The following is a 22,485-nucleotide window of genomic DNA, read 5'->3' on the forward strand; positions in this document are numbered from 1 at the left end:
GGGGAGGCAGGAAATTTCCTTTCCTGCAAGTCATTAGGTTTGCTGGAGGGCTGAGGTGTCAGGGAATATGTGCATCTCCAGGAGCTTGATGCAGGCTTGGAGCAGCAGGAAGGTCCTTGCAGCTTTGTATTTACACCTCACTGTCCTGCTGCCAGCACGGTCTGCCCTGACAGGTCCTGCACGTCTCCAGCAGTCTTCAAAGATCCTGCAGTTTATGGCCTCCTCCTGGTGTTCATGGCTCCTGTGCTGCTCCTGCACTACATCCTGGGATGCTTCCAAGGAGTTTGGATTGCTGCTGGAGCTGCTGTGCCTCCAGATTTCCCAGGAGAACCAATGGATATCAATTGTGATAACAGATTGCTTCAGAGCCCTTGGATTGTTCATGCCAGAAATAAGTTTTATTTCTTTCCAAACCCAGAATACTCCCTGCAGCCATGAAAACCTCACTGCATTTCCCCACCCCTAAAGCCCCAATCATAATTGACTAATCCAGCCTTGTCAAACAATACATTTCAGTGGAAGGAGAAATCTTCCCATGTGGTACATGATAGAATTAATCTCTGCCCTGCAGTTCTAGTTAGCCAACGAAGAGAATTATGGTGACAAAGTTATGTATTAGCCCTAATTTAGTGAGATATTTTCAACCTTGTCCTTAAAATGCATAATTCCTACTTATGACTTAACAACTACACACATGGTACAAGGGGCTGCACTCTGCTCTGTCTCCCCAAACTGGGGACTACAATCATAAATTTGGAACTTAGAATAAATAATATGAACATCCCTAAGTCTGTCTCTACAAGGTAACCAAACAAGGTCCTAATACTAATGTGCAACTGCATTAATGTGCACATGGTCTTCTGACAGTAAAATATTTTTCACAAAATCTATTTATACATGTGCATGAAAAACATGGATTTGAAGGATGCTGAAGCAGCAGGACTTGCCACAACCACACTTGCATTCATCCAACAGCTTCAACTGTTCAGAAGCCAACTTCAATGGTCCAGAAGCCACTCAAAGATAAACAATTCCATCCAAAATAACTGCACTAAAACTACTCAAGATCCAACACGTCTCCTGAGGTCAGGTCACAAGCAAAAGGCACCATTAGCAAGGCAAAGTATGCAGGACAGTGGTTTGGCCAGCTCAGCTGGCCCCTGGCTCTCCTCTCTTGCCTCTTCTAGTACCCAGCAGGTGACCCCTGAGGGAATTTTCGTTTATTCTGTCATTCGGGCCACTTTTCCTTTTGTAATGTTTTCTTCTGAATGGTCACGTTTTACCTTTATTTCCATGGGGTCATCTGCATCATCTACAGCAAGAAATAAAGAAGGATTAAAGTTTGCAAAGTCTTCTCTGACTTCATTCAGGTGAAGATACAAAGCATCAGAAAATGCTTCTGTTCATAGGCAACAAGAATCATGAAATCCCAGGATGATTTGGGTTGGAAGGGGCCCTAAAGCTCACTGCATTCCACCCCATGCCATGGGCAGGGACACCTTCCAGACTGTTCCAAGTCCTATCCTACTTCTTAGCCCTTACTCTATTCCAGTATCTGCTCCCCTGTATGAGCTGGTTTTCATGCTGAGATGGGTGTTGGGATAATGCTTGGAATCAGGGACTCTCAAAATTTTGGCTTTCCCAACATTCCAAACATTTTAGTCCCTGGTACCACAGGGTTGCTGGAAGAACTGCCAGCATACAGTGGTTATATCTGTAGTATTCTAGTGTGCAACCTCGTGGACACATTAATAGTATCCATTCTAGGGTTTGGAACAATTAATTCCCTCAGATCAGAGGGGTGAAGGAAGGAAGAGTTAAGGTTCCCCTCAGCTGCTGCATGTTTGGTTTCTATAATATAGAGAGGCTGCTGTGGCCCACTGTAAAATAAAAAGGTATTTTGTCACTTAAATTCCATTATGGAGCCAGGCTAGGAGAGATGGGAATGTTCAGCCTGGAGAAGAGAAAGCTTTTGAGGAGACCTGACAGACCCTTCCTAAGGGGGCTCCAAGAGAGCTGGAGAGGGACATGGGACAAGGGCCTGGAGGGACAGGACAAGCAGGAATGGCTTCCCATTGCCAGAGGACAGTGTTAGGTGGGATACTGGGACGAAATTCTTCCCTGTGAGGGTTGTTGAGGCCCTGGCACAGGGTACCCAGAGAAGCCATGGCTGCCCCTGGATCCCTAGAAGTGCCCAAGGCCAGGATGGACAGGGTTTGGAAAAACCTGGGATAGTGGAAGGTGTTCCTGCCCATGGCAGGGCATGGAAACTGGATGAGCTTTAAAGTCCTTTCCCACCCAAACCAGTCTGAGATTCCACGTTTTACTGTGAAGGACTCCTCTGAGCTCAGCACAGGCCCTGGGACTTCAATTTTAAGAGCACGGATGCCATAGTTGACACATCTGTGTGACTGGAAATACCCAGTTAATTACGTACTTCAGGCTCGGCACAGTTTGAGTGTTCTAGCTCTACTAGTAACTACCTGTTTGTTATCCATAGGGCTAAGCAATGCAGAAAACCATGCCAAAAGGTGAATTTCTTGGAACAACTCACCTCTCCAGAGCTTTGTGCTCAGTGGGAATCTCAATTTCTGCTATGGCATAGGGCAGATCATGATACCAAGGACAAATAAGAATGTTCTGGTTTACAAGAAGCATGGGCAGAGCTGCAGAGATTTCTGCACTGTGGAGACACATGCAGCCAGCCTGGGGCTGGGGAGTCAGGGCAGTGGAGAAGATCTGGTTTTGGGAAGGCATTTCTGCAGCAGGCAGGAGGATGTGCCAAGGGGAGAGGAAAGGAAGAAAAGGCTTGCACTCTTGTTCTTGCACTTGGGACAGCATTTTAACAGTAACCAGAAGAGCTGCTCATGATGTTGGTATCCAACATGGAAAAGCATCCTGGAAAAGCACCCAAAGCCAAGCCCCAGAGCCCTAGGTTCCTGAGGACAGCCTGTGTGTCACTGCACAGGGAATGTGGGTGCTGCAGCATCTCTCACCTCTTGTGAGCTGGACTGTTCTGTGCTGCTCCTCTCTGACCTGTTTCATCAACTGCAGGTTGTGGTCACTGGCTTCCTTGTGGTTCACCATGGGGAAGGGGTAATCCTGACCTGGGTAATGTGGAGACAGAGCCTTTACCACACTCAGCAAGGACATTTTCCCTGGATTTAGAATACTTCCAGCTTTTCTTAAATGGAAGTGCCTAATCCTTTCCATCGAAGAGAAGAACTCCCATTTTGACCTAAGAGCCTTCAGAGATGTGTTAGAGCACAAGTAAAAGCACAAGATGTTCTGATACTATTTAAAGCAGCCAAGCATCCAAGATGGATAAATTCAAAGGCAAAAGTGTGGAGTGATCCAAGAGTTTTAGGACATAAAGTTGAAGCAAAAATATGTACTGTGAAATGAGACTCCAATAAAAAAAATGTTAATGGAGAATGAACAGAAGGAAGGCTGTTGGATTCATCCATTTTCAAAAGATAAATGGCTTATATTGGAAGTGTGATGCTTCCATTTCATACACATTTCTTTTGGATAGTCAGCAGCAGAAAAATCCTTAGCAAGGAATGTGAATTAATTACCTATGATACATCCTGCTTGCTTCTGCTCCTCTTCAGATGCCGTCCAGGGCTCGTAGATGTACTTGGAGGGAAAGTTCTTTAGTATGGGCAAGTATTTCCTACAAAGCAGTGGTAACAGGGGGGTTTATAATCCTGCAGGCAAATATTCATACATTCAGAGAAGTGTAAACCAACCTGTGCTGTGTTAATATTGATATTACAATCTGTGGGAAAGTTCTGATTCACTCTCCACAAAAAAATCAGGTTTATGTTCTCAAATCTCCATAGGTGATATCTTCCAAAAGTTAACTTCACAGCATAGAATGAAAAGGGTGATTTAAACAGTACTGCAGTTCTGATTTCCTCCAAAATATGTTTTTAACATTTTCAATGACATTTCATCCTAAACATTAATAAATTTAAAAAACAAACTAATTTTAAAAAATTGTTGCAGAATGGCAAAGTCATTTTCTGTCCCACTCTGAGGTACCTCAGCACAGGCTTCTCCTTGGCAATACCCCCATCTAGACAGGGTGGGAGGAAGAGATGTGGGGAAATGGAGCTGTGTTGGGGGTTGGGTTTTCTTTCCTTTTCTTTCCTCTACTTGTGGATTTTTTCCCACTGAGTTGCTAAGAAGCACCGATGGCTGTGTGCTTGAGACTGCAGGGAGGGGAAACTCCTCTGTTTTTTGGGAGCTTCTCTGGGAAGGACAGAGATACCACAAGATTAGAAGCAGGTAAAGGATGGGGGCTGGGGCAGTTGCAGATCTCTTGCTCAGTCTGGGCTTTGGAGGACGGTCGGACCCACAGCCTCAGAAAAGGAATTCATTGCCACCGCCACAACCCAGCTGGGAGCTGCTTTTCTTCTGCTGCTGGGCCCCGCACCCCCGTGCCCTACCGGGACGTCCCGTGGTTCCAGCTACTGCGGCAGATCTTCTAATACATCTTGCCCACCACGTGGGGATTTTTTGCTCATTTCTGCTGTTCCAGCTTAGTGCTTCTCAGAGTCCTGTGGGGGCACTGGGACTGGATGCCCCAGGGTTTGTGGAGCAAAGCCTCTCAGCCATCCCTGCCCATCTCGGCCCAGCCGCCACAGCGCCCCCTGCAGCCGCGGGGGGATCACTGCAGCCCCGCCCGCCGGGAGCCAGCAGCGCCCCTGCTGGCTGCGCCCGGAACTGCACCAAAGCGAAAGGCTGGGACTGGGCTCGGGTTCTGGTAGCTGTTGATGCTGCAGGCGCTGTTGTTTGTTTGCCTTGTTATACATACTAGTAAAGAACTGTTATTCCTATTCTCATATATTTTTGCCTGAGAGCCCCTTGATTTCAAAATTATAATAATTTGGAGGGAGGGAGTTCACATTCTCCATTCCAAGGGAGGCTCCTACCTTCCTTAGCAGACGTCTTTCAAACCAAGACAAGCTGTTTGCTCAACATTAACACAGTGAGTCCAGTGCTTTGAGAAAGCCCATCAGCACATTATGGAGAGACAAGAAAATGATACTGTGAAGCAAAGAGAACTCAGAAAATAAAACCTATGTGTGTGCAACTAAAGAATGGCAGGGTTAGATGGGATATTGGGATATTCCTCCCTGTGAGGGTGGTAAGGCCCTGGCCCAGGCTGCCCAGAGAAGCTATAGCTGTCCCATCCTTGGAAGTGTCCAAGGCCAGGTTTGGAGAAACCTTCGGATAGTGGAAAGTGTCCCTGCCCATGGCAGGGAGTGGAACTGGATGAGGTTTAAGCTCCCTTCCAGTGACATCCCATAATTCTGTGAAAAGCAAGAAACAAAGTGCAGACTGGAGCAGAGAAGCTGTGGGAAGTTCTAAATCCTTTAGAATCAAACATGGTGCTGGATGCAATAAGTGCTCACAAATGAACACAAGCCTTGCTCAGCCATTGCTTGGAATGACAGATATCTCTCTGCTTCTCCATGCCTCAGTTTCCCCAAGTGTTCAATAAAACCCTGTTTAATAGGTGTGTGTGTTTGAAACTGATCCAGTTCATCAGTTCCTGCTGTCAGAGGAGCTTGAGAAGCTCTCAGGGAGGTGGTGGGTGGGTGGCCCCTGACCTGATGTAGTCGCCCTGGGGGTCTGTGCGCTTCCCGAAGCGGATAGGGCAGAAGATCCGTGTGTACTGGTGGAAGAAGGCGCTGGCTGACAGCCACATCCAGTTCCCAGCGTTGATGCTGTAGTCAGCATCTAAAAGCAGCTCTTCAAAAACCTGCACATCAGGGATGGGAAGAGAGAGAGAAACACCCCTGAAATAGCTATATTGCAAAATCTAGACAAAAACAGGCTGGGAGGCTGCTTCTGGAAGCACAGCACTGAGGGGCCAGGGCTGCCTCCTCACAGGCACACCAGGAATGCTCTCCACAGACAGAAGGAAGACAGAGCAACCCAAAAACTCTGGGTCTGGAACCTGCTAGAGACTGAGCATGTCTCCACCAGTGTCCTCATTATCTGAAAATCATGAGGATTTGGGGAAGGGAATGAACTCTCACCACTGTAGTGAGTGACAAACAAAGAGATTCCATAAACCCTGAGATCCACAGGAAGGCACAGAACTAAACCCTGCTCTGTAGAACTGTCCACTGCTAGACTCACGCTGAGCAGGGTTTCTCAGGGCCAGGCAGAACAGAGGAAAATAAAAGCCAGCAGTGAACCTTCATTCCCTCTTCCCAGCTGATCCAAAGGTCCCCCCGTGTCAGGAAGCAGGCGACAGCATGCCGAGCCAGGTGATGGATCCAGCCCTCCTGGCGCAGCTGGGTCATAATGGCATCGATCCATGGGAACCCTGTCTGTGCCTGCAGCAGAACAGGAACATCAGTTCTCCCCTCATACACTGCTTTCAGAATTACAGGATGGTTTGGGTGGGAAGGGACCTTAAAGCCCATTCCACCCCCCACCATGGGCAGGGACACCTTCCCCTTCCAGGTTGCTCCAAGCCCTCTCCAGCCTGGCCTTGGACACTTACAGGGATCCAGGGGCAGCCACGGCTTCTCTGGGCCTCATCCAGCCCAGGGCCTCATCCATCCTCACAGGGAAGAACTTCATCCCAATATCCCATCTAACCCTGCCCTCTGTCAGCTGGAAGCCATTCCCCTTGTCCTGTGACTCCATCCCTGGTCTCAAGTCCCTCTCCAGCTCTCCTGGACCCCCTTTAGGCACTGGAAGGGTCTCTAAGGTCTCCCTGGAGCCTTCTTTTCTCCAGGCTGAACATTCCCACTTCTCACAGCCTGCCACACCACTGTAAGATGAATTAAACCACCAGCAGGGACCTATCAAGGGAAGAGGAAACCTCCAATGCAGCTGCTGTGGCCATTTATCTCATTACCGTTTTCCATTTGTGGAGCCTCTCTGCATCCTTGTACCAGCAGATCTGGAGGCAGATGGGGTTCCCAGCCATCTGGGTGAAGTTGGGGGTTGCTGATGCTACTGTATAGAAGAATTCCCTCCACAACAGCTGCCCTTGGAGCGACACTGGGGGCAGAGAGTGGTGCTTTGCCTGCAAAAGACACAAGGTGACAGCTTCAGTTCATACATAGCATTGCAGCCTCACTCATTTTGTGACTGGACTATAAAATAAAGATTAATCTGACTACAATACTGGTTTCAAGTGTTCAAGTCAAGGGTTCAAGTCTTTAGTGTTCAAGTCAAGGAAATCAAGTATCTGAGGTAATGCTGTCTGGCCCAAAGCAAAGCCAAACTGCCAGACTTCAGTGTTACCTCAAACATACTCCATCTACCTTCCAAAACAGTGTCACACTGGGATTTCTTACACCAAGCATGTGTTTATTAATGTGTTAACTGAATTCAGGTGGCTCAGCCATGTCTCAAATTATAATCTTAAGATAGAGGTAAAGGAGGTTGGTTTTCTTGGACTGGTTTCAAGCTCACTTTTTCTTAAGAATCAAACAAGATTTCAGAAAGTGGTTTTCATTTATGCAACAATTAAAAATTGTCTAAGACAAAAACAGTTGATTTCCAGAAACAAAACTGTATAAACCAATCAAAAACCTCCCTTAAGCACCAGACAGACAAACTAAACCCTTGAAATTTAGGAAGGTTTTCCTGGACTTCCCTGCTGATCCCAGGTCTGCTTGTTCCCTATTCACAGAACCATGATTTGGGTTGGAAGGGACATTAAAGCCCATTTCACTCCACCCTCTGCCATGGCAGGGACACCTTCCATGAGCCCAGGTTGCTCCAAGCCCCAGTCAACCTGGCCTTGGACACTTCCAGGGATGGAGCAGCCACAGCTTCTCTGGGCAGCCTGGGCCAGGGCCTGCCCACCCTCACAGGGAAGAATTTATTCCCAACATCTAATCTAAACCTGCTCTCTCTGTTTGAAACCATTCCCTTTTGCTCTGTCACTACAGTTCCTGATGAAAATATGAATTTAGAATACGAATATCCTGTTTCTAAAACTTAACTGGGAAGAGCTGCAGATATTCACAGGTGTTTCACACAACATAAAGCCACTCCAGATTTCATGGGACATTGTGAGAAAACATTAACAAAGCAGCATTTTTTGATACACTAAGTCCCTACCAAGACGATCCGAGTGTTAAATCCTGCCTCCCATGCCAGACATGTCACAGTTTTGGACTTGCTTACTTAGGACCAATTATTTGCTTACCTGAGCATAAATGTTTGACAACCTATAAAAAAATGTCCGAACTGACAGACAGCCCATACTAAAATATGGGCTCAGGCCTGTGGTGCTTGGAAGCAGCGAGTTTGGGATTGTCCTTGGTTTAGTAAAACTTGTCACCCAGCCCTGAAATGAAAACAGAAATCTGGGTTCAGGCAGCACAAGATAACACACGGCCAGTAATAAACACAGGAAAGCTCTCAGCTTCACTATCACAGTTTGATGTCATGGCTGGAAAACACTCCCGCTTCCCAGAAATCAAGGAGAACAAAACCCGAGCCCAAGCTGCCACCCTCCTCCAAGCCAAGCTGGGCACTGATCTCAGCCCATCTGGAGCCACCACATCCCCTGTGTTCCATCAGGGCTGACCTGGTCAGTCAAGTGTTGCTCCAGGCGCTGCAGCCCTTCAGTCTCCCCTCCTCTCCAAAGAGAAAGGCTCTCTGAGGAAATCTTCAAATCCACAGGGAGAGGTACCCTGTAACACTCAGCCAGGCCCGGGTCAGGGGCCCTACATCTCCTGAAGTGAGAGAGAAAACTCTTTGAAAGGAGCAGCAGGAGCCAGGAGAAAGAGGCAGTCCCTGTCCATGCACATACTAAGTAAGTATCATCTATCACAGTCCAACCAGAGCACAGAGAATGAAAGCACAGTGAGAAATCCCAGGCTGTACTCTGCTGGGGGAGAAGAGTTCATCCTGCAATTGCTCCAGGAAATTCTAGCCTGAACTGGGGAAGAGGAACAGTCCCACCAAGTTACAGTGCTCAGAGCAGTCAGCTGCAACCCCAGCTCAGACCCCGTTTAGTTCCCGTGCCCTACACAAGGCTCAGAGGCAGCTCCTCTCCCGTTCCTCCCAGCTGTCACATCCATCCCTAGGAGGGAACCAAGAGCCTCCTCAGACCCTAAACACAATTATGGTTCTGCCTCCAAATGCCACTCCAGCTCCTGTGCCTCTGAGGAAAGGTCACTCTGGAGTCACAGAATCCCAGACTGGTTTGGATTGGAAGGGACATTAAAACCCATCCAGTTCCACCTCCTGCCATGGGCAGGGACACCTTCCACTATCCCAGGTTGCTCCAAGCCCCAGCCAACCTAGCCTTGGACACATCCAGGCATGGGGCAGCCACAGCTGCTCTGGGCCTCACCACTGGAGAATTTCTTCCCAACATCTAATCTAAACCTTCTCTCTCTTTCAGTTTCATAGGGAAGGAGGCAGATCAGCTTCCTGGGCCATCCCAACTACTCATTTCTAACCAAGTTGGGGCCCCCAAGCTCACACCCCTCAGCAGCCCCCCCACATCTCCTCAGCCTCAGCTGCTGAGGCTTCCCAAGGCCTCTGCCTTCCATATGGCTGGAAGAACATCAGTTTGGTTTTTCTTCTCCCCCATAAAACAGATGAAGAGGCCCAAGGAAGTGCTGGCGACACAGAGACTTCTCACAACGCACAAGTTAACTCAGACATCAACAAATCTTTGTACTTACCTGGACAAACCAGGTAAGCCCTGCTGCAGACACCTACAGAGGTGGGGGCAGTGCAGCTCTCAGAGCACTGACATAGCTCAGGCCTGCTGGGAAGTATGTGAACCACTTATCTCTCATCAGCATTAATGTTAAAAGTCCAAACAAATCAGCAAGAAAGGGAAAAAAAACAGTGCTAGAAAAAAATACAGGAACTTATATATTTCAGTACTTACATAAGTCTTGCCATCAGACTGTCTGAGGACAACATTCAGGAAGTAACAGGACTCCCCCAAGATGGGAAGATCCAAGCCTGGGTTGGTGGCACTGAGCTGAGGCCATGCAGAAGGCACCTGATATTGAATCCCAAGTACCTGCAGTCCCATTCCAGCTCTCTCCTGCTCCAGTCTTACCTCCCTTTGAATCACTGGCTCTCCTCATGGAGAGCTAAACACAAGACATCCTTGACTCTGAGCTTCTTCTCAAGTCCTGGCAGATAAGGGCTCAGTCTCCTTCCCATATAGCAGAGGGGAGCAGAGATTTAAAGCCAGGAGGGAACAGTAGGATCATTCCATCAAACCTCCTGCATAAAACAAACTATTGTGGTCCATCCAATTCCTGTCCAAAATCTTGAGAGGAATGCAGAGCATGCCTTTAAGTAAATTCCCCAGGCTTTCTTCTGCTGGAGTTTGACATCTCTTAAAAGCTTTTCTCAAGGTCTGTCTTAGGTTACAAGATGTGGCTGTGTATTGTGTGGCTGGGGCTGTGTATTCTACTGCCATCTGTTAGAGGTGGGGCAGTTATCTTCTGTTAATTGGGCCACCTGTTAAAACCAGGTGGGGCAGTTTTCTTTATATCTTCACACCCTCCCTCTGGGGAGGTATCTTCTGTCCATGGCCACTGAGTGTCCCTGCATGGCTGATCAAATTCCAGCATCCCATGGGGAGATGCTCCGCCCAGGGGAGGAGCCAAGTATTCCTACCTGGATACAATCTGAGCCTGGAACACCCCAGCAGCCTTTGCCCACTGCATTCCCAGAGGAGCAGCTTTCTCCTGCCCTGCATTCCCAGAGGGAGAGCAGGCCCATCTCCAGCAGCCCTGGAGCTTCAGAGGAAAACTCCAGCCTTGTGCAGGATCCCTGCTCCAGCAGAAGCACAGCTGGCACTGCAGGAGGGCTGAGCCCCCATGGGATGGGACTGTGCCACCACCCTGACACACAGGGGGTCAGGTCATATTCTGACTCTGTCAGTGTGTTGGGTATTTTTTTGTACTGTTGCATTTGTATTTTTAATTTTCCTAGTAAAGATGTGTTATTCCTATTCCCATATCTTTGCCTAAGAGCCCCTTAATTTCAAAATTGTAATAATTTGGAGGGAGGGGGTTTACATTTTCCATTTCAAGGGAGGCTCCTACCTTCTTTAGCAGACACCTGTCTTTTCAAACCAAGACAAAGTGCCTTGCAAAAGCTTAAGACTTTTATGGAATCACAGAATCATTAAGGTTGGAAAAAACCTTTAAGTCATTGAATCCAACCATTATTTTGTGAGGTGTCCCACATGGTGAGAAATCTGCACAGATATCAAAAGAGATGAGTATCAGACCATTCTGTCATCTGCTTTCCCCTCCCAATGACAGTCACATCCCCTCTATATAGAATCAATAACCCTCCATGCACAGAAATAAAACAAAAAAATATCTAAAATGCCTCGTTATCATTTGGGCCTGGCTCTTCTTTGGGGCAGAGAGAGGACCAGCAATTCCCATTCACAGGCTGGTACTTACTGGAAGTCTTCAGCTGTGAGGTTTCGGACAGGCACTTCAGGGTCACCAAGCAGAGACAGAATGTGAAGGAACCTCTTGTAAGTTAAGGGGGGACTCCCACCATTTAGGTCCAAAATCCTTAAAAAAACCAAAACAAAATGAAACAAGATCTCTTCTCACATAACAGAAACCAAGGAAGAAGCTGGAAATGCCAGTGGACAGGAAGGTGACATCACAGGCTATAACAACTCCATTAGTGCAACTGAACGTAGAAATTACAAATTTTATAAGTGAAACTCCCCTGGGTGAATGTACATTTATCCCAACAGCAGTTTCTCAGTACCTAAGACAACAAAACTGAGATCAGTATTCCAGCCATGGCTTCACCTGCACAGCCACAAGCAGCCAGGAGACACAGGGCAGGAACTGTGACACCTCTGGCGTCACAAAAAACAGGTACAGGGCAGTAAATAACTGTCCTCTCTGAGCAATCACCTGTGCAAAACAGCTTAAATTTAAGACAGCAAGTTACAAAAATCCATTCATTTACATTATTTAGGGGTTTTGCAAAATTGGAGCATTATAGCTGGTTTAATTATTACTGCTTTCCTTCTTACTAATTTCAGTATCTTCAGTCATTCAGCACTGAGTAACAGCTTGGATCCAAGTGTATTCAGACACCAGTGAAAGTTGACTTGAAAGATTTCAAAAAAATCTGACACCAAAAACTCTTTACCATATTTAATAGACTTTTACAAGTTCTACTAAAGGTCTTAGAGAATTTCTTCCATTCTGTTTAAAAGAGTAAGTTTTTAGGTGAATTAAACTGCCCAAAAGGAAAAAGTTAGGCAGCTGTTTGGGCTGAAATCCTAAAACCTGTGCACAGTATCTTCTGTTTCTTTCAAGAGAGCAACACACAAAGTTCCCCAGCAAACAGCATCACGCTCACATAAGACAGTTCAATTTCCTCCAAAGGAAAAACCAAGACACTTGGCCTTTTCTCTTCTAAAATGACCTCCCTGGAGACGCTTGTGGGTTTGGAGCAGTCACGTACCGTTGGGTATTGTACAGGCTGTGGCTCACCAGGGAGAGCACCTCGAAGCCCAGCTCTGCCCCCAGACGCTGGATGTTGGCCTCCATCTCCTTGTAAAATGGCTCCATCTCTGCATCCAGCGTCACTTGTGTGATATTCCACTTCTGGATGTGATCCCTAAGAACAATCTCATACTCCCCTTGAATAACCAGCAAGCAGGAGCCCAGCTGGCTCAAGTTTTTGTGGAGATCTTCAAGGGACTGGAGCAGGAAATTCCAGCGCAGGGCCCCGATGTGCATGGAGGAAGTCAGGAATGCTCTGTCCAGGATGTACACGGGGTACAGGGCCTCTGAGGACTCCAGGGCAGCCAGCAGCACTGGGTTGTCGTGGAGCCGGAGCTCCTTCCGGAAAAGGTGAATGGTGCGATGCAGCATCCTGGCTACAGGAGGCAGGGAACCCTTGGCTTTCAGGATACCAAATCCCTATAAAAAACAAGGTCAATTAACAAATAGAAATAGAGCTCCAAAAAAATCCTCTGCAGTTTTTACCACAAACTTCTTGCTTTGATAAGTTTTCATGAGAGAGAAATGCAGGAACAAGACCAAACCTGTCCTCTGGCCCCACCATTCAGCAGCAGGATCACCACCCAGCTCCACAGAGTGGAGCTCTGCCCCAATGAGTCAATCAAATGGCCTCTACCCCAAATGAGTCAATCAAATCCCTCGATGAAATTACATGCCAATAACACTCATCAGAAGGAAGGAATCAAAACAGATGGAGCTGCCAGAGCCCCATTTAGTGCATGAACACTTTTTAACCCTACAGATGCAGCTGTCAGCAAACCCTCTGGAAGCCATCAGCTGATTTCAAGGAGATCCACAGGAGCAATCAGCTCATCAGAGACCTGGTACAATACTCCCTCTGTCAGGCGATTTTAGTAGGAGACATCTGAACTTATGGATTTCACAGAATCCCCGACTGGCTTGGGTTGGGACATTAAATCCCATCCAGTTCCACCTCCTGCCATGGGCAGGGACACCTTCCACTATCCCAGGTTGCTCCAAGCCCCAGGCAACCTGGCCTTGGACACATCCAGGCATGGAGTAGCCACAGCTTCTCTGGGAAACCTGGACCAGAGACTCACCACCCTCACAGGGAAGAATTTCTTCCAATATCCCATCTCACCCTGCCCTCTGGCAGTGAGAAGCCATTCCCCCTTGTCTTGTTCCTCCAGACCCTTGTCCAAAGTCCCTCTCTAGTTCTCTTGAAGCCTCTCTAGGCACTGGAAGGGCCTCTGAGGTCTCCCCTTTTCTTTTCCAGGCTGGACACCTCCAGTTCTCCCAGCCTGCCTCCAGAACAGAGCTGGGTGTGATAATTACACAAAACTACTCTTGATTCATACATTTATTCCCCTTTGAAGCACTTCAGCTGAGTTCAGAGGGTTAGCAGGAGTGCTGACCTTACATCTTAGGCCAAAGCGTCTCAGGGTACAGTTTGGGAAGCAGCTTCCAACCACTGGCTGCCCTGTTCAGGACAATGGACCCAGCAGATGCCAGGAAGCAAAGGAAGAGCCCAGCTGCCACCTCATGCCTGCACCAAACCCAGCAGCACTTCCTAAACTCACATTCCCATGTAAAATTGGGAAAGTTCAACGCCCACCTCCCAGGTGGATCCCCACCTGCTGCTAACTTCCAGCCTTACCCCCAAAGGAGAAGAGATTAGAGATTAGTAAAGAACCAAACAACAAGCCCTAATCCAGCTCAGCTCTTCTAAACAAACAGCTCCACTCAGCCCCTCACAATGGCTGCACCAGGCAACTCAGTCTTTGTCCCTGCTCAACCCACATCCAGCAGCTTTTCCAGAAATCTGATTTGCTCCGTTCCCAAACACATGCACCAGACAAGCCCACTTTCTTACAGCCCCCCAGTAAGGCCCCAAACTCACAAGCACGGGGTGCAGCCCAGTGCAGGGCTGGGCTGTGTGTTGTGCTCTGCCCTGCACTCACTTCCTGGGAGAACTGGAAAAGCAAGGTGACTCTTGCTGCTCAGGGGAGCACCCAGAGAGCATTTTTGGGTACTAAACCACGCAAAGTGTGCTGGAAGAGTGCCCGGTGCCCTATGCACCAGCTAGGCTCACTGAGGGACTGCCCCAGTCAGGGGCTCCAAGGCCCCCACAGCCTTACAGCCTTTGGGGCTGTCCCAAGCCCTGTGGACCCACATGATCTGCAGGGTCACCCCAAATCCAGGGTGTTGCTATAGGACACAAAACAACACAGCAAGGACATGCTGCTGCTCTCAAGTCAAGAAAAGGGGAAGTTTATTTTCTGACTCCAACATTTATAGATTTCCAAAGGTGACAGTGGATTGGAGGGTGAAAGTGCCACCTCTCCAATGACACTGGACAAACCAACAGTCCATCAAATTTCTCCTCCTCCATAAAAGAATGAAAAACAATAAGTTGTTTACAGAAAGTGTGTGAGAAAGTTTGCTACAAGAATGCAAACATCAGAAGGCTTAGAAAATCTTAAAAATTCAGGGTGACACCAGGGCCCTGCAGTCCCCTGATGTCTGTGGGATCACACTTACCCCCATGCCCCTCTGTCTCACACACCTGGGACTGCTCTGAGCCCAGTACACCACACAGCCCATGGGATGGCCCCAAACTATGCCCCTAGGCGGGACCCATCCCATTCCTTCCAGTGATGGCATCCCTGCAGGAGCAGTGGGGAGCAGGACTAAACCACAACAGGGACTGGGCACAGGGCAGGGGGCCCAAAGCCAGGGCCTGGGTGGGCTGTAGGGTCTGGGTTAACAGCAGCTCTGGGGATGCCACTAAAGGGGACTGGGGGAATCAGAGCTGGAGGGACAAGGATTTCATTAAAACAGGCTGGGAGGAGCGGGGCCTCCATTAAAAGGGGCTGAAGCTCACTGGGCAGGGTGGGAGCCTAGAGCCAAAGAGGTGTCAAAGCTGGGTGAGGAGCTGGGATCCCCTACTGGGTGGGAAGGAAGATCACTTTTGCAGGCCATGGGTGATGTCAGAAAGAAACTGAGCTCTTGGACACTCCTGTCGTGTCACAAGGAAAGGAAAGATGCTCTGGGATGTTGGAGAAGGCAGAGCAGGTGCAGTCTGTCATTGTCATCATGGTGAGATTTATCCACTGTTACTCTTCCACCTCTCCATGAACCAGTGGTTTGAGTCTGTTCATCCAGCAAGGCTGGGCAGATTCCCTGCCACATCCAGATCACATCTGTTCCCCAAAAATCAACCAGGCAGGCAGAAAATACACCTCACACAGGATTCACCCCTGCACTTTGGGACAGGTACACCAAGACGGAAAGCAGGGAAATCCAGGCCTTACCCTGAGGATTGCACAGCTGATGCTCCAGGGTCTTTACAACATGTCACCCCAAAAAGAGGAGGTCACTGATCCCAGCTCTTCTGCTGTTGAGCATTTCTCCCCACAGGCAGGAATGTGCTGGAGAGATGCAAAGGCTGTCAGTGGCACTATCCAAAACCCATTGTGCTGATCCTGTTCCTACAGGCATCCAGAAATTAGTTGCCCAGTTTTAAACACCACTAAATACCATAAATATCTGCACTGATATGGATTCTGCATCAAAGATGGTCTAAGCCACTCAAGCTTTTGTGTAATTCCCAAGAGCTAAGGAGGAGGATTAGCAGGTAGCCTCCTCTCTGGTCCCACTGGCCCTTGGAGCTGGCAGAGCCAGATGGGGCAGGGACAGACCAAGGCCTAAGGAACTGGGAAGAGAAACTTTTAACAGTTTAATTTTCCCTGTGTGACACTCTCCATTGTCAAATGCTCCTTGACTGCATCTTGGCTGCTTCAGAAGCAATAGTGAAACAGGTAAACACAAGTGTCAGACACCTGGAGAGAGCAAATTCAGACCTGCTCTCTCAAACCACAGTCTGGGCTTGGGAGGTGGAATAATTATCACCATTAAGTGGTTTAATGTTATTCTGATTTGACAGGCCTGAGAACTATCCTTAATTGGGATCTAAGAATTAATTTTTTGCATAAATCTGGTTCCATAATCCCACTCTCCACACTAAGCCAGACCTGAGGCTACTGTTGATTCCAGCCTCTAGGTTCTTTCCCCTGTTTGAATACTTTAGGCGCTGGATACAACTTTGATGCAAGAAAATGGCATACTGAGTCAGAGGAGGAAGTAAGTTGCAAACACATCGAAGTGTAGGGGCTTGACTGGGGCTTCTCCTACAACGGGTCGAGAACCACACCCGAGAGTCTCTACCGTGGGGGTGGGCCGAGGGGGGACGGGCTGAGGCTCCAGGGAACCCTAACCGGGCCCCTCCGACGGACGGGGAAGCGGCGAGGAGGCGACGGGAGCGGCCCCTGCGCCAGCCCCGCAGCAGCTGGGGGCGAACGGGCCAGCCTGGACTCCCACCTCCTCCCTGGGGGGGCTCCCTGAGCCCGCCTTTACCTCCTTCCCCACGGCCTGTGGGGGCGGCGGACGCGGCACGGGTTCCTCGCCCCACGGGGCTGGTTACACAACGCCGGCTGGGACGGGTGGGTTATGTAAGGACCGCTCCCAGCGGGGCCCTGCCCGCTGTCCGCGGAGGTTTAACGGGTTCAGGGTGGGAGGGGGCAGGGCTGGAGCACCCCAGAGCCGGGGACGCCGGAGGGTCCCGAGGGTCCCGAAGCCACGCCAGCCCTACCCCGGCTCCCCGCCGCAACCGCAGGCCACACCCCGCGCGCGCGCCTCAGTGAGGGGCGGGGCTTGGGTTCCCGCCCGCAGCGCTCACTCAATGGCAGCGCCCCAATTCCAGAGAGGGGCGGGGCTGCCCACCAGGACGGCTCAATCAGCGCCCGAGCGGCGGCCCAGGGGGCGGGGCTGCCCGCCAGGACCCCGCCCGCTGCCGGGCGATAGCGGAAGTGTGGCTACGCCGCGCGCCGCCTCACGGGTCTGTGCGGCGGGAGCCCGGGGCTTGGTCATTATGGGAGGGGCGTTAATTAGTTACAGTGAGGCGGTAATTAGTAAGCAGAGAGGGTGGAGGCTGTTCCGAAGGGATTGTGTGGGGGATCTTGGAGGGGTGAGGCTGTGGGTGGCCGTTCCCATCCTTGTGGAGTGGGAAGGGGATGCAGCTCTTGTCCGTGTGCGGGGGTAATTAGGCTGAGGGGTGTTGAATTAGGCTGATGGAGGAGGGTAAAACGCTTCTTCGGTGGGAATAGTCAGGCTAGAGGTGTAGTGAAACTGAGGGGTGCTCGGTGCGAGGGAGTCTGTGGGGTGCTAATGGTGCCTGAGGGAAAAGATAACCCCTGGAGGGGGCAGTTAGGCCTCGGGGGCCGTCCCCCATCCTCAGCGTGAGTGGTTAGCGCTGTGCTGGGTTATCGAGCCAGGCTCCTCTCGGGTGAACTGACAGGTGTGCCTCTGTCCCTGGGGACTGAGGGGCAGAGCCCTCCTTTGGGAATGTCGGGGCAGTGCTGTGGCAGGGGGTGGCCCATCCCTGAAGCAGCTTTCAGGTCTCCCCCTGCACAGGAAGGGGGAGATGGAGCCTTTGGGTAGGAAGGGGCACTGATGGATGGCCCCAGCAGGGCAGTGGGTGCCTTAACCATGAAAGGACACAGGTGGTCCCAGGGCAGATGTTGCAGTCCCATAAGGGGTTTGGAGTCTGGCTATGGCCTCCCAGTTTATTAAGGTTTGTTAATCCCTAGGGTTTATTAGACTCAGCTGGGGACTGAGGGGATGGGATGGATTATAAAGTGTCTCATGTCCCTCCTCCAGCTGGGTGCAAGAGCAGCTCCAGGAACTGGCTCAGCCTCTCTGTGACTCTGATATCACATCAGGATAACAGCTCAAAACCTAGGTCCTTAGCTGAAAAAAAATCTCAATTTAAAGGGCTATTTTTAAAAATACAGGTTTGTCAGGAATAGAATTTGGTCTCGGAGCTCCAGCACCATGCAGAGAGCTTCACGGCTCAGAAGGGAGCTCTCACTCCTGGCTACAGAGCCACCTCCAGGCATCACTTGCTGGCAGAACGGGCAGCTGGATGATCTACGGGCACGTACGTACCCTGGGGGTTCCCAAGGGCAGGGCTGGGTTGCAGTTTACTGCTAGGTCTGTACATGCTTTGGGATTTACAGGCTATGTGGAAATGTGGGATTGTAGTTTCCTTTAAACATAGCTTGGCCTGTGTCTTGGCTGGTCTGCCCTTCGTATTGATTGCTGGAACTGGTCTTACATAAGATGACATTTTTTATTTCTGGGTTCTCTGTGAGGGAAGTGAGGCGCTGGCACAGGTTGCCCAGAGAAGCTGTGGCTGTCCCATCCCTGGGAGTGTCCAGGTTAGATGAGGCTTGGAGCAACCTGGGATAATGGAAGGGGTTCCTGGAACTGGGTGGTCTTTAAGGTCCCTCCCAACCTTTAACATTCTGTGATTCTGACACCTGAGCAGCTCTGTAACTGTGGGAGGTATGTGGGGACTGCTGGACAATGAGGTGATCTTGAAGGTTCCTTCCAACCCAAACCATTCTGTAATTATGATTTTGAATGTAATTCTTGTATTTTGATCTTGCTCCTAAAGAAATTTTAGGAGGTGTGGACACACCATATGAGAAAGGAATATTCAACCTGGAAATCATAGTTCCTGAAAGGTAAGCAGGCAATAGACTCTAGGTAGATTAATTACGAAGGAGTTCTCACCTGTGAGAGAGAGTGGAGAGGCCCTGGCACAGTTGTTCAGGGCTTGGAGCATCTTGGGATAGTGTAGTGTCCCTGCCATGGCAGGGGGTGGAGCAAAATGTGCTTTTAGGTCCCTTCTAATGTAAACCAGGCTGATTCTCTGTTTAAGTAGTTGGTGTAGTCCTGCTTTAAATATGAGTAGAGTGATGTAAGGTATTTGCTGTAAATACTAACATGTGAGTCTTTATCTTCTCAACAAGGAATCGAGACTCTCTTTTTAAGGAATGAAATTTTTCTAGTTGCTGATACTTTGCATTGAACATCAAAGATGTGTGATTAAAAACCTAAAAGTGCAATGATAAGACTTTTGCCTCAATCATACTATCTCAAAGCTTTCTGGAAAGAGTTTGTTCATCAGTACAAAGTTTCTTATGTTCTTCCCCTTGTGGAAGGCTATCCAGGGAGGTGTTAGACACAGCTGGAAACAGCAAAGGCAGAGCACTGCCTCTGAAGATTTGTGGGGAAGGGTGTCATGTAGGCTGGGAAGAGGAAATTATGGCATTGCTTGGGTGACAGAACAACTGGTCCTATAGATATAACCATAACTTTTGTTTCTTAATGCTTATCCCTCCAGGTACCCATTTGAGCCGCCAAAGATTCGCTTCCTGACCCCCATCTACCATCCCAACATCGACTCTGCTGGAAGGATTTGCCTGGATGTTCTTAAGTTACCACCAAAGGTAAGACAGTGCTTGGGTGCGGGTAAGTGAGCTGGGCAGAATAATGAACTCTTATCTGCTTCTTGTAAAAGCCTGATTGAATGTCTGTTTGCTCCTGACTTATTTACAGGGAGCAGGGAATGAAGTTTTGAGTGGCATCTTCTTTGTTTAGAGCCAGAACATGATGGTTTTTGTTCCATATAAGTTTCCAAGGCTTTAAAGATTGGAGTCAAAAGGCATTAGGTCTGAAAATTAGTTGCCTCAGCACAGCAGAGATGTGCAGGGTACAGCCCATAGAATTATGGAATCTCCTGAATTGGAAGGATCATCAGGGCCATGAGCTGGATTTGCACAGGACAAGCCCAAAGTCCCACTGTGTGCCTGGAGCTTTATCCAAATGCTGCTTAAGCTCTGGCAGCCTTGGAACCATGACCACTGCCCTGGTTGTCCAGTTGGGCTTCCTTGGAGCCTTGTATTGAGAGTGGGTCCGGTGTGTTCCATGGCCATTAGGTGCTGGAAGTCCCAAGGCAACTGTGGGCAGGTTGTGAAGTGCTGTAGGTTCTGAGGTGTCGGGATCTGCTGTCGTGTGCTGGTTTCTTTCTACAAGCTGCTGCTCTCATCCTGTTTCCTTACAGGGTGCATGGAGGCCTTCCCTGAATATCTCCACCCTGCTGACCTCCATCCAGCTGCTGATGGCAGAGCCCAACCCTGACGATCCTCTCATGGCCAATATCGTATGTGAGCTCCCTCTCTCCTGGCCGTGGACATAGGTGGGGAGGGAGTTGGGGGCTAGACTTTGGCTCAGCTTCTGTTTCACTCACTCTGGGTTGACACACTCGGAGCGTGGCCTGACCTGGATCAGCTGGGGCATCCTTGGGCTTCCCTGAGGCAGCTGAGGCCAGGGGAGATGGTCAAGATTTTGTCTTCAAGCCATTATCTTCAGTGCAAATGGCAGCACAAGTTCTTCAAGCAAGCTAAATGATTTTTATACTTCATGCTTGTTGCAGTTTTAGTCTGGTTTAGGAGTCCTAAAGCCAGGCTTGGTCCCAGCTTCTATGTGACATGTATTCAATCAAATATCTGTCTTTGTCTTGCTCTTCCCATTTAGTCCTCGGAGTACAAGTACAACAAGCAGCTGTTCCTGCTCAATGCCAGGGAGTGGACCGAGAAATACGCAGGGCAGCCGGGGGTAAGGACCATGCTCTGCTCACTTGGTGTAGCTCCCTCTTGGTCTACAGTCCTTTTGTCTGAGTTTCCCTTTCACAGTTGCTTTGTTCTTTCCTTTCTCACCTTCTGCTCTGTGTTTTGGATCTGTATTAATTTCATTCTCTTTTTTTAAGCTCATTACATTATCTCCTTCCAATTAAATGTGTTCATTCACTAATAACTGCCATGCTGCTCAAGGAGGAGGAGGGACAGATAGATAAACCCTTCCCAGGGATTCTGTAGCCCTATTCTCCCTCAGCTCTGTTCCCTGTTCTCCTGTGCCTGATTCCCACCTGTGCCTGTTCTCTACCTGCTCATCCATTCATTGACTGGTCTCCCTATTCCCTGATGGAGTTCATCCTTCCTCTCTTCCTGCCTCCTTTCCTCTCTGTCACCTCACCAATGAGTCTCAAAAATAAAATCACACTTAAGCAAATCAAAGCCTCTGCCCAAAAATCAGTTACCTTTGGGCCTTCTCCCTTCCCTAGGTGCCTTCCCTCCCTTGTACCCGATTTGGGTAACACCCTTTCTGGGATCAGGATATCTTCCCTGCAGGAGCCACGCTCACTGCTCCAGCTCTGAATGCATTTCCAAGTTAACTGTGGTTGTCAGGAGGGCACAGAGTGAAGCCATCCCTGCAACAAATCACAGAGCCCTGGAGCGACCTGGCTCATCTCTGTGTGTTCTACTGCTCTGCTCAGCCATTATTTTGCTCTCCTGTCATCTCCCTTCCTAAAAATCCCAGCAGTGGGAGCAGAGTAACAAAGGCTCAGTGCGTAAGAGCCGGAGTACAGTTGGCTCTGACCTTGGTGGAGCACAGGGCATTCCAATGGTTGTAAAATTAAATTATTCACAACTCTTCTATTTCTTGGGTTATCACAGGCTTCCAAGCCTTTGGAAGAGAAAATCATTCAAAGTGAAACAAGCCCCAGCAGTGACTCAACCATGCAGAAAAGAAAAGGGGTTGACATGAGTAGGAAGGAGAAGAAATCCCGCTCAGATTCCTGAGGGGTTTTTTTTTTCTCTTTGGGCTGTCCCTCTCCCCTTCCCCTCACACATGTACAAGGAAAGAGTCTGCCTTTTAGGGACTGCACCAGCTTTGGGTTTCTGTTTCTTTGGGATGTTATTTTTTTTTTGTGAAAAGTTCCATTATATTAATAAAATATAAAGCTTTTAATTTATATCTGCTTTTCCATTTTGTTGAATGGAGGTTTTGGAATCAAAAAAAAAGGTGAGTTGATATGGCACAGCATGTTTTTTGGTAGCAGGAGAAGGCCACAGGAGTAGCTTCTGTGAGAAGCTGCTAGAAGCTTCCACCATTTCTGACAGAGCCAACCTCTGATAGCTCTGAAGATGGGCATGCTGCTGGCCTAGTTAGAGAGGCTGGTAACGTCTCTGTGATGGCATTTAAGAAGAAAGTCAAAGCAGCACACAGGGGCAGTTTTTCT

General features: G+C 49.0%; 2 protein-coding genes across 6 annotated transcripts; one reads left to right on the forward strand and one right to left on the reverse strand.

Annotated features, from left to right (window-relative positions):
* Nucleotides 1-403: 403 nt before the first annotated feature.
* Nucleotides 404-17,166, reverse strand: LOC121345584 (cryptochrome-1-like). Of its 2 annotated transcripts, XM_041422652.1 has the most exons (12): nucleotides 16,914-17,166; nucleotides 15,812-15,928; nucleotides 12,475-12,935; nucleotides 11,442-11,558; nucleotides 8,576-8,723; nucleotides 8,192-8,332; nucleotides 6,887-7,057; nucleotides 6,216-6,356; nucleotides 5,622-5,773; nucleotides 3,579-3,676; nucleotides 2,997-3,107; nucleotides 404-1,312 (listed from the first exon to the last, which is right to left on the reverse strand). In XM_041422652.1, the coding sequence occupies exons 3-12, from the start codon at nucleotides 12,885-12,887 to the stop codon at nucleotides 1,221-1,223; spliced, it is 1,584 nt and encodes a 527-aa protein (XP_041278586.1). In that variant the 5' UTR covers nucleotides 12,888-12,935; nucleotides 15,812-15,928; nucleotides 16,914-17,166; the 3' UTR covers nucleotides 404-1,220. The 2 variants fall into 2 exon arrangements, with proteins under 2 accessions (XP_041278586.1, XP_041278587.1); XM_041422653.1 differs by lacking the exon at nucleotides 15,812-15,928.
* A 157-nt stretch (nucleotides 17,167-17,323) lies between these two features.
* On the forward strand, nucleotides 17,324-22,218 carry UBE2T (ubiquitin conjugating enzyme E2 T). 4 transcript variants are annotated; one of them, XM_041422672.1, is made up of 7 exons: nucleotides 17,324-17,394; nucleotides 18,350-18,495; nucleotides 19,015-19,084; nucleotides 19,747-19,852; nucleotides 20,467-20,565; nucleotides 20,940-21,020; nucleotides 21,920-22,218. In XM_041422672.1, the coding sequence occupies exons 2-7, from the start codon at nucleotides 18,390-18,392 to the stop codon at nucleotides 22,043-22,045; spliced, it is 588 nt and encodes a 195-aa protein (XP_041278606.1). In that variant the 5' UTR covers nucleotides 17,324-17,394; nucleotides 18,350-18,389; the 3' UTR covers nucleotides 22,046-22,218. The 4 variants fall into 4 exon arrangements, with proteins under 4 accessions (XP_041278606.1, XP_041278609.1, XP_041278608.1 ...); XM_041422675.1 differs by having other exon boundaries at nucleotides 20,467-20,569; nucleotides 21,920-21,976; XM_041422674.1 differs by having other exon boundaries at nucleotides 17,382-17,460.
* The last annotated feature ends 267 nt before the right edge of the window (nucleotides 22,219-22,485 follow it).

The sequence above is a fragment of the Onychostruthus taczanowskii genome, unplaced genomic scaffold, assembly GCF_017590055.1.
Source record: "Onychostruthus taczanowskii isolate IOZ18803 unplaced genomic scaffold, ASM1759005v1 scaffold74, whole genome shotgun sequence".
In the NCBI taxonomy this organism is placed as follows: domain Eukaryota; kingdom Metazoa; phylum Chordata; class Aves; order Passeriformes; family Passeridae; genus Onychostruthus; species Onychostruthus taczanowskii.

Coding starts and splice junctions, on each gene's coding strand:
- UBE2T (XM_041422672.1), top strand. CDS start 18,390: ATGCAGAGAGCTTCACGGCTCAGAAGGGAGCTCTCACTCCTGGCTACA. Junction 18,496..19,014: donor GCTGGATGATCTACGGGCAC/GTACGTACCCTG, acceptor TTGCTCCTAAAG/AAATTTTAGGAGGTGTGGAC. Junction 20,566..20,939: donor ATCCTCTCATGGCCAATATC/GTATGTGAGCTC, acceptor CTTCCCATTTAG/TCCTCGGAGTACAAGTACAA.
- LOC121345584 (XM_041422653.1), bottom strand. CDS start 12,887: ATGCTGCATCGCACCATTCACCTTTTCCGGAAGGAGCTCCGGCTCCAC. Junction 3,677..5,621: donor CCCCAGGGCGACTACATCAG/GTCAGGGGCCAC, acceptor ACTGCTTTGTAG/GAAATACTTGCCCATACTAA. Junction 1,313..2,996: donor AACAGTCCAGCTCACAAGAG/GTGAGAGATGCT, acceptor TTCTTGCTGTAG/ATGATGCAGATGACCCCATG.